General features: G+C 36.8%; 1 protein-coding gene and 1 long non-coding RNA gene across 2 annotated transcripts; one reads left to right on the forward strand and one right to left on the reverse strand.

Moving 5' to 3' along the window:
* Positions 1–1384: 1384 nt before the first annotated feature.
* Positions 1385–2752, forward strand: LOC118056087 (uncharacterized). The gene is made up of 2 exons (XR_004688757.2): positions 1385–1873; positions 2265–2752. It is a non-coding gene; the product is annotated as an uncharacterized lncRNA (long non-coding RNA).
* A 1820-nt stretch (positions 2753–4572) lies between these two features.
* Positions 4573–10129, reverse strand: LOC118056086 (ankyrin repeat protein SKIP35). The gene is made up of 4 exons (XM_035068189.2): positions 9833–10129; positions 8497–9642; positions 6321–6753; positions 4573–5689 (listed from the first exon to the last, which is right to left on the reverse strand). Exons 2-4 carry the CDS (start codon positions 9132–9134, stop codon positions 4883–4885), a joined length of 1878 nt encoding a protein of 625 aa, XP_034924080.1. The 5' UTR covers positions 9135–9642; positions 9833–10129; the 3' UTR covers positions 4573–4882.
* Positions 10130–10831: the final 702 nt, after the last annotated feature.

A 10831-nucleotide genomic window follows, 5' to 3' on the forward strand; every position in this document is an offset into this window, starting at 1 on the left:
TACCATTAGAAATAAAAAAAAATCTAAACCTTACATCAAGGGGTGTTTTTGTACTTTCATAATGGTTTGTTCTATAATATAATATCAGTTGAGAAGCAATTTGATACTTGAACATAGATACAAAATATTAAATAATTAAAATACATGATGAAATGACTAAAATGCCACTAAAATTAAAAAAACAATAAACACAAGGTCAAAGGGTTTTTTGGTCTTCTCATGATGATTTTTTTAAAAAAATTATAACATCAGATCAAATTAGAGATAATTTTGTATTTAACAAACTAAATAAAAATGTGGTCGTGCATGTACGATACCTAATGGTGCGCGGGAGGCCCACACACACTTTGAGACATGTGCAGCGCTTCGCGGTGTCCAAAAATACCATTATATTATGTTTATGGAAGCATCATGATCTCTTTCTAATGGTGCGGTGTGTGTCTTAAATGATAGTCTGGTTTGTCATCAGTGAACCTTTTTTTTTTTCTTTTCTTTTCTATTTCCTCTTCTGAATATTTTTAGTTTGGTCGTTTATGTTTTTTGTATTTCAACTTCAGTTTTTATTTTTTTGATTTCTAATTTTTTGTTTTTCCCATTTGATAAAATTTTATTTGTTTTCAATTTGATATTTAGTCAAATATAAAAAATTATAAACAACTAAAATGCACAATAAAATAATCAAAATACCCTTTAAATAAAAGATAAATAAACCAAAGCTCTAGGTCACTTTTTATCCTTGCATAATGATTTTTTGTTTTAATTACAACATGAGATCAAATCAGGAGTGATTTTGTATTTAACTAAATAGAAAAAAAAAATGTAAGGTGAGCCTATACAACACCTATGAATGTGTGAGATATGTACATGTATTTTGAGATGTGTGTAATGCCTCTCAACGTAAAAAATACTCATTTGCCTTGTTTTGGGTTTGGATTTCGAGGTGTACATGTATTCTTTTGTCCTCTATTATTTTTTGAAATAGGATATTTTAAGTTTAATACCTCGAATTATAAATTAACACAAATTTAATGAGATATCCTCCAAGTTATAGGTTTATTATATTAATTTAAGTTAATCAAAATTGATTTTTTATGTTACTTTTTTTATTTCATTTTGCTTAACCATATTTAACGAGTTGTGAATCTATTTACTTTTTTTTCCCTTTCATCTAATTGAATTAAAGTCATATTATTGATTCCAGTCGGTCCACGCATAAAATCTGACCCCCAGGCGAAAAGCGGGATCGATGTATTGTGTTATTATTGAAATAATGTACACCAGTAATGATCCAAAGGGCTAAGATTTTGATTAATGTGAGATGAACACGTGTCATCACGAAATGGCAGGCAGTGAAACGAGTACAGCATGACGTGACATCAACATATAATGGGCTGCAAGAGGCGTGTCTTCGTCTTCAAGGGAGGAAGAGTGTAATAACTTTAATAGAGAAGAGGCGAGGGGAGGTGAACCTTGGGAAACACAAGGCCTTCCTTTTCCAAAACCGGCAACTTGCAATGTCAGCAAAACCCCACTTGTCTGGGTAAATTCACTGTACTCATGGTGGCGTTACAAATACAGCGCAAGCAGCCAAAAAACCCTCTCAAAGTTCCATCCATTTTCCAATGACAGGCACGCTTCCCCATCTCTTCCATCCCACCTCTTGAATTGAAGGGGAAGAGATCTCTATCCTTCCTCCCATCTTTCTTAGCAATAAAAAACTTGCACCGTTAAAGAAAGGAGGAGAGTGTGAGACGCAAACGGTGTATGATTGTGAACTCTCTCTCGCTCTCTCTGTCTGCCTTGCTTGGAAATCCTCCTGTTACTCTTCCCACCACCTCTTCCAGCTTCACCGTCAGAAGCCACGGCATCGCAGGTTCCTATCTTGTCCGCCCTTCTCTTATCCTTTCATCTTTCTTGAATTTCATCACAGGTTTCTTTTCTTTTTGTACTCTTTGATAGAGTTTCTTGAATCTACTTCAAAAATCAATCTTTATGGTAACCCATGTTTCTTTTTTCTTCTAATTTTAATGTTCTCTATGCTTTATATGTTTAACAGAAATCGTACTTCTTAACTCCTGTTAGCCCTTAAACATGTGATCTTGTAGAGAGGAGGAGGAGATGAGCCCTATGCAGTAGATATACTGCATCTTTCTTAAACTTTCCATTTTTTTGGATTGATGTGTCTGTTGGCTTCTTGTTAAATAGAAAGATGATAAATTTATTGAAACTGATTGAATCTTTTATCATTTTTTCTTGGAATCCAGTTGGGTTATTGGGGACGACGTTGCTTGGTACGAATTTCAAGGCAGCTGATCAGCTCTCCAGTAACCGGCAGACAGACAAGCTGTCCATACATTTAGAGAAGAGAGCCTAAATGAGTTTTTGTTAGATAGCTTCTGTAGATTGGTTGAATCTGGTACACAGATCTCTAGCAATCAAAGGACCAGCTATCCACATTTAGATCCAAGAGGCGTTAGAGGTTTTTGGGATGTTTGATTTGTGAATTATCTTCAAGGATAAGGACCTGCAGGAGAGTGGTGAATTCACAAGTGACAAACTTGGCTGATTCACAGAGTTGTTGTGATCATTGGTAGACTCAGCTTTAATTGTTGCTGCGTCTAGTCTTTTAACTACATTCTGTAATTGGGATCCAAGTTAACCACGGAGGGTGATTCTTCTGGTTTGGAAAGAAGGGATTGTCCATTGATATACTGCAAGGTCTCTGGCATTGTGAAATTAATTCTGTAGTTGAAAGTAATTGATCTTATCCGGGGTGTTGGGAATTTTGGGAACAAGAAGGATTTAAATGAGTTACGAACATTCTGAACCAGAAATAACTTTGCCAAGAGGCATAATCAATCTGCAAGATCGTTCAAGCAGCATTATGGATGTGAGAGCAAGAAGGATCACTGCTAATAATCATCGTTCCCCTCCTAATGCAAGTGCAGAGAAAAAGAAAATTGAGTATAATCGATCACTCTCACAAGGGAGCACCAGAAGGTTGTTGACTACAAGCCATTTCAGCTTGGCATCATTGCTTTTGCTCATGTGTATTACTGCATCTTTGTTGATTCTTCCTTTGGTACTAGCACCATTGCCTCCGCCACCTTTCATGTTACTTCTGCTACCAATAGGTATCTTGGTATTGCTCATAATCTTTGCTTTCATGCCTTCTAATGCAAGGGATATAACTTTTGCATATGTGTAAATGGCGTTTCAAGAAAACTTATGCACCTGTGTGTCTCAACACAACTTTTGTAACTCTCTGAAAATGTTGATAAGAAAAGATAAAGGTTCTTTTATCTCTTAGTCATAAAAACTGGTGTGGCCTTGTTCATCGTTCACTAGATTTGCAGGTGACCTTATGCATAAAGCACGGAAATGGAGTTAATTATATATAAGCAGGGATATGCTGCTATTGTTGCCATAGATCAAATATTTGGAATTCTCATCTTCCCTCGTTGTTGTTGCCTATACTTCACTATCAGCTATGTCAGTGATGAATTACAAGCCACAAGGAACTTGATTAAAAAAGATATAAATTGGAGGCTCAATCTCTTGGTATTTTGAGAGATTGATTTCCATTGCCTAGAGAGCTACGGTACAAGGGATCCCCACATGACCTGACTAGTTTCTAGTTGAAATTTATAATTATCTTTCTTCAAGGTTGTGTTGCTGCTGTTTAGAATGCGAATATTCCCAGCCATGATGGTTATGTTGAAATAGAAACGAACTTCCAAATCAAATCCATATCTAGGAAGTGTTTAAATAAATTAATGTGTTGATAGCAGCACTTTCTGTTTTTTTATACATGGCATCGTATGAAGTTCAATGCATTAACCAAGAATTTGAAAGGAACATGATGTCGGACATGACTCGATAGCAAGTATATTTAATTGGATATAAAGACTACGAACCATGATTTGGTCACTTGCATCGTTTGACCATATAGCTTGGTTTGAATAATATACTTCGCATTGGTCTAACCTCAAATGGTAGCAAACCCTTTTCACTAGGGCCGATGTGTAATCGTGTTTTAAACTGTTTTTTTATGCTTTTTACATGGCCGATTGCTTAAAATATGAGACGAACACGCTAAAAAGAAGGAAAACATTTTCTATATATATATATATATATATGGCCGGACAAATAGTTGAGATCTTTCCCGTATTAGATTCACCCAATTTCAAGGCATTTGCAGATGACTATTAACATAATGGACATATTCCATACCCACCCATCCCATCATCCCCGAGAATAATTTCACAGATGAGATCCATGACCATACCATGATTCATCACACAGATTAAATGGCTGCTGGTCGAATGCCATGTGAAACATCATTGTTTTACCACCCTCCGTGGCGGGTTTCATTCGCATCCTTTGCAAGTCCAACCACCAGGCAAGCCATCCCATCATGAACAGGAAGCAGTCAACACGGTCTCAATATACAAACAATACGACAGCATTTATTCTCTCGTTCCTTGGAAACTTATCAATCCAACCACAAAAGAAAGAAACGGGAGGAGGAAAGGAGAAGGGATCCTGCTTACTGACCAAATTAAAAATGAATTAAGAGAGAGCAAAGAAAATATATTTATATAAAGATTATGTTAGCTAATATACATTTCATTATGCATATAAAACCCCTTGTGACATAGTTGCTCTCTGCCTTGCTCATTATAGTTAAACATGCACAAGATCGATATAATGGTATAATAATTCCAGAGAGAACTAGTACTTTTGCCAGCCACATCATGGACGGAAAATTGACAACCTTAAAAGCTCCGTCACCCTAACCACAGTTGAAATATTTATTGTCTATGGCATCTATGAGATATGGTGGGGAAATCACTGGTCAAAATCCACAGCACAAGATCTTCTAGGGCACCCTGCGGGGATGAACCAGAAATTGAGGAAGGTAATGCTCCAAAACAGCCAAGAGCTCTTTCCCTTGGCTCACATCTTCTAAGGACCCACCCCCAAGTTTTCTCACAGCTTCAACAAGCAGCCCCCTTTGTCTTTGTGAAAATAAACGACCACCCGTTGCTGCACACTCCCTGTACAATGGCAGATACGCAACTGCCACTCTTAAAGGGCCTGGCAGATGCCTTAGGGATATAGGCGATCTACCCCAATTCAAAATCATCACGAGATTCATGTAATGCTCTTGTCCTTGCTTTAATCCATCCAAGAAAGCTGCCTCTGACCAGTTCTCTCGAAGAAAAGCCTTGAGCTCAGGGGCAACAGACTCATCATCAGAGCGAGCAATGCTGTCTGCAACAGCATAAGTAGCAGTAGGATCACCCAAGAAATCAGAATGCAAAAGAAACGCCACACCATCAAGTGACCCACCACTTCGCTCCCCAGCAGCCTTGAGAATTTCTATGCTGAGGGCAGCAAGAACATGCTGAGGAACGTGAGGGAGGAGATATCCAGCAACATCAACTTGACTACTGGAAGTCGCAGCCGTGAGAGCAAGGCAGAGTTCCATGTCACGGCAACCCCTTTTCACAAACCACTGAACAACCTGCATGCAACCCCTTTCAGCTGCTCTCATCAAAGGACCCAGGAAGGCTATAGCATTGCCCTCTTCCACAAGACATTCCATTGTACCAATTTTGCAATAGTGAGAAGCAAAACCTAGGGCCAAGTCAACATCAACATCCAAGCTGTTCCTATGGGCAATCTAAAAAGATTGATCCCATATTTGACAAGCAATAAATTCAAACAAAAATGTCAGATGCGCATACTTAGATTGATGAAAAATTCTTAGAGCATCTCTCTCTCTCTCTCTCTCTCACACACACACACACACGCACGCACACACGACATGTGTGCATGGAAATAGATATTGCAGCTGCGCTTTAGAAGGGGAAAAAATTGTTCTACAGTGTGGTGTGAGGAAAAAAGATAAGCCAAATTCATCAGAACATACCAAAAAAAATCACGAGCACATCTTACACAAACATGATAGGTTACAAAATCTGCAATTTTTGCTTATACTAAAAACGCTTCACTGCAGCATTTACTTCCTTCTTTACAACCATTTATGAAAACTATTTGTGGTTTGCACAACCAAAGCCATACTCATTTATGAGTAACATAGAAATAGAAGAAAGAAAGAAACTGACCCTAAAAACACCTAAGGAATTGGTATGATCATTAATAAGATTCTGATTGTATCTCTTGCTCTCTTAATAAAATAGCAAGATTCATCTTCCAAGGAAAACAAAAACTTCGACCTTCCAAAATACTCAAGGAACATAAACAGAAAAGCAAAGTAAGAAAAATGTATATGTGTGTGTGATTAATGTTACCTGCAACAAAATGCGCACAAGTTCTGTACTTCCGAAACGAGAGGCTTCAAGGAAACACTGGTTGACATTGTCTGCACCCCCTTCAACCAACATGCTAAGCAACCCTTGGATTGCAGTTGCTGATATCCCAGATGACCAGCCAGGATTGAATGAACTGGAAAATAGAGTAAGAGGAAAACAGGCTGCATCAAAGGCCTCAGTGAAATCCTTCCCAGTGAGTTGATTGCCAGCAAGATCAAGAAATGTCTTGAATGCAGACAATTGGAGTTGAACTTCAGCAATTGAGCTTTGAATCACTCGGTCTCTATTTACCTGGCAGCGGGAATGGAAGCCAATACATTTCAGAGCCCACTCAGTAAACTTTTGAACCTTGGCACTGGCTTCTGCCTTCAAGACCTCATCCCCATTGCACTCCTGAAGTCGCTCCTTCAATCTGAAGATGAGAAAGCAAAACAAAGAATGCACGTCAAGAGGATGCAGAAAAAAAAAAATTAGCTTTCACCATGCATGCTAGCATAAAAAAAATGTTGTGGCTGAAGTCCTGGTTTCTCTTTTTTTAAGGAATGCAAAAGAGAAGATAGATTTTTTTGTTGTGTGCATGCATTTGCTACAGCTAATTTATAAGGAAAGACAATTATACTATATTGTACCAGAAAGTAAGCACACAGAGCAGCACCTACCCCCTGAAATCTAAACATACACGCTTACTCACTTCATGAAGGCCTACAGAAAGATATCTCCAGAGACTTTGCCATTTATAAAACGGAAATGAAAATCACATCAGAATCCGGCCATTTATGTCTGTGCCCGTCCATGTGGACAGGCAGAAAGCAAACAAATCATATTTCACTAATTGTAAATCCATAGCACAAGATGTGATAAAAACAAGACATGCATCTTCATTTATTTCAGCTCACAAGTCACGCCAAGTCATGCATAGCAAAAATACCGTGTGCATTACAATCATATTAAATACAGTGAACAATTCATAACAATTTCACAGATGGCATTCTCAGATGGCTGGATGAAAACTTGCTCCCTCTGAAAGTGTTTTATACTCCTTGAAAGGAGACAATGTCAGACGCATTAAACTACTAATTAGCATTCATTTTCTAATATTAATCTCTGGTTATTTTTGAACCAGAAGTGTGTCAGGAAATTTAACCAAAAAAGTTTAATCTCTGGTTATTTTTGTACATCAAGAATTTCACAAGTAAATTAGGCAATCCCACAGTACCAGAGTGCAGTTCCACAACAAGGAGCTGGATGAGATCTACAATTCCTTTCCTCGATGTTCAACCAGCAGGTTGTTGAAATTTTCATTTTGCAATTTTACTATGAGAGCGTATAGGGATTAAAATAAAACTATATGAAGATACGAAGTAAATTTCCCCTTCACATGTAGAATCAAAATTGTTTTAACCTCTCAACATTTTATTTAATGCATTTGACCGATCAAAGGGTAGATTAACAGTTGCCAGATCAAATCTAAAATATCAAGGACCACACTATGTTGGAGGTGGGGAGGGTGAAGGGGCAGAGAAATAAAGCAGAATAGACTAAACGTACATTTTAGTAAAATATAAAACTATTGACTGCAAAACAAAACCTAAATCAACTTCTTATATATTACAGATTCATCGAGAACAGCGGATCAAGGTAGATAACTTCCCATGTCAATGTACAAAACATTAAATGATCCTTCATCACCAAGAAGAAATACCTCAGGATATGCAAGTGCAGAAAGGATATCGAGTGCCCAAAGGATTATAAATGGGAATGTAAGATTCACCGGTGTACACTAGAATGAAATGCAAATCCAACCTAGCATAAGGCAGTAAGAGCAATTACAAAATAACCCCCTAATGCAGTAAGCAAATAGTGTACCATAATGCATGGATGGCAGAACCCTGGAATAGAGAATACAAGTTTTGAAAAACAAGTTCCAGCACTAAATATATGATGCATATAAATATTGGTGTGCTAAAAAATATACAGGTGTTCATACATACATATGCATGCATATAAATAGCATGTCAAACAAATGTATATACTTATACACGCCCATACAAACACACAACATAAATTCTATCCAAACATATGGACAAGTAAACACCGATGTTCCATAAACTAGGAAAAAAAGCCAGACTTTTTTTTCATTTTTTCATAAGTATACCTTTGGGCCATTACATTGACTGTGTCTTCAAGATGCATTGTTTGGCTCTGGCAGGCAGAAACACATGAAGCAAGAAAAGAAGTTCTGAGAGCAGCTCTAGTGAAGTCATAAGCGCCATTAGCTATAATCTTCTTAATCAGTCCAGTTATCCCATCAAGTTCTTGCTGTGTGCTCAAAAACCAGATAGAGTCCAGCGTGATGCACAAGGCATCATTAAGGGTTTGTGCATCGGCCAGCAATATCAAGCTCTCAGCAGGCTCCCAGTCATGGCAACTCACTGCGCTTTGAAACATCCGACCCAACTCAATCCTATCTTGCCTGCTGAGTTTCTTCTCCTGTCCGAAATTCTCCTTATTGCCAATCTCAGACTTCATCGCAACCACACGTGGCTTGAGTTTTTTCGTACTACAGCTACAAACACCAGAAATTCTTGACTCTTTACTTATAAGGGGTGCTTCTCTTGAAAATACAACATTACTTCCCTCCCCAGTTTCTGATGAGAAACATTGAATTTCACTCTTTGGACTTACAATTTCATTCTCTTCAGTCTCCATTTCCACACTAAATGACTGTTCTGGGAAAAACTCATCCTCCAGATGCATATCAGTGCCCTCAACAATTGTTATCTCCTTTTCCATACTTTCCAACTATACCACCACCACCTTGACACACCGAAATAAAGAAAAAAAAAAAAAAAAAAACCTCAATCAAGCACACACTCAATACTCCCTAACAACACGATCATATATGTTTCAAGTAAGAAAAGTACTGAAGAACCCAGTAAAAAATGCAGTGAATTCCCCTTCTTTAAAATCCCAGTTCCATCAAAACAAATGACAGGTTCCAGAAAACTAAAATCTCAATTCTCCTCCTCCTCCTTTCATTCGATTCTCTTCTCCAAACAGCTACATGCAACCAAACTAAGAAGCAGATATTCAGTAATTTTTCACTTTTTGCTGGGCCTCCTTGAACAAATTGAATCTAATAATTGAAGTACCAAAACGACCAAAAGAAGCACACCCACTAATCATATAACTTCAGCGGGGGTATAAACAGTTTCCATGACTAGAGAAAAATAAGAGCCCTAAAAAGCAGAAACCCCTCCTCCTTCATCAATCAGTATCATCAAAGATCCACAACCAGACCCTAAAACACAAAACCCATTTGCATCAATAAGCAACTAGCAGCAATCAACAATAAAATTAATATCTTTTTGCTCAACAACAATTAAAAGCTCAAAAAAATTGAGAAAACATATGAAATATAAAGGATATGAGAATCAAAACCGTGTAAATGGAATAAATTAAAACAAAGAGAGATTGTGCAGCTACCAAACCTGAATTCTAAATGGAGGAATTTTTAAGTTTTCTGTATGAGAGAAAGGGAGAGAAAGAGAAAGGTGAAGCTCCCTATGCCTGTGCTATTTTAATTACTGGGCTGGGGGGGGGGGATTTTATTATTATTTTTTACACCAGAAACTAAGAAAACAAAAAAAGCTTTGTCTTTGTTTCTTGATTAATTTATTTTAATAATAGTTATTTCATTTTGAAGAAGGGATGTGTTTATTTGTTTATTTATTTAAATAAAAGAGTGTGCGATTGAGTGAGAGAGAGTGTGTGCAAGAGCAGCGATGAAGATCAAAGTTATTATCGATTCCGGTTAATAAATTAATTTTAAAACATATTTTAAAAAATCAAGTCAAATCTAAATATTATGAGTTTAATAATACTGATTAAAAAAGTGAGCGTGGGTGGTGAGTGATGGAGAAATTAATTAGAGTAAAAAATGTTTAGTGTTTTAGAATTAAGGAGGACGGAGGGGCTCATGAAAGGGGAGTGTCTGTCCACCACAAAGGAGGAAAAAGGTGGAGGTGTGGGGTCCATGTTGACGACACCTCCTCACTACAATCATTACACCTTTGCATATTCCTTTTTCCTCTCCCTCTCCCTCTCTCCCTCTCTCTCTCTGACGGCGAGTTAATCAATACTGAGGGACCACCGAGTGTATTTCATTTTGTATTTAAAAAATATTTTTTACAGTTTTTTAATTTTTTATTATTTTAATATGTTTATATAAAAATAAATTTTAATGAGTGAAAATAATTATTTAAATATAAAAAAAATTAAAAAAACAACCTCACAGCATCAAATATTAACAATGACTCCATGCGACGGCTCTCTTTCTCTTTTCTTTTATCATCCACACACACAAATTAACCCGAATATCTACATTAAAAAAATATATTTATATATATATTTTTATTTTATTTTTTTAATGTAAATATTCAAGTTAATTTATATATACTTCAATTAATATTATATATTCTAAAGTTAAT

This window comes from Populus alba, chromosome 17 (assembly GCF_005239225.2).
Source record: "Populus alba chromosome 17, ASM523922v2, whole genome shotgun sequence".
Classification (NCBI taxonomy): domain Eukaryota; kingdom Viridiplantae; phylum Streptophyta; class Magnoliopsida; order Malpighiales; family Salicaceae; genus Populus; species Populus alba.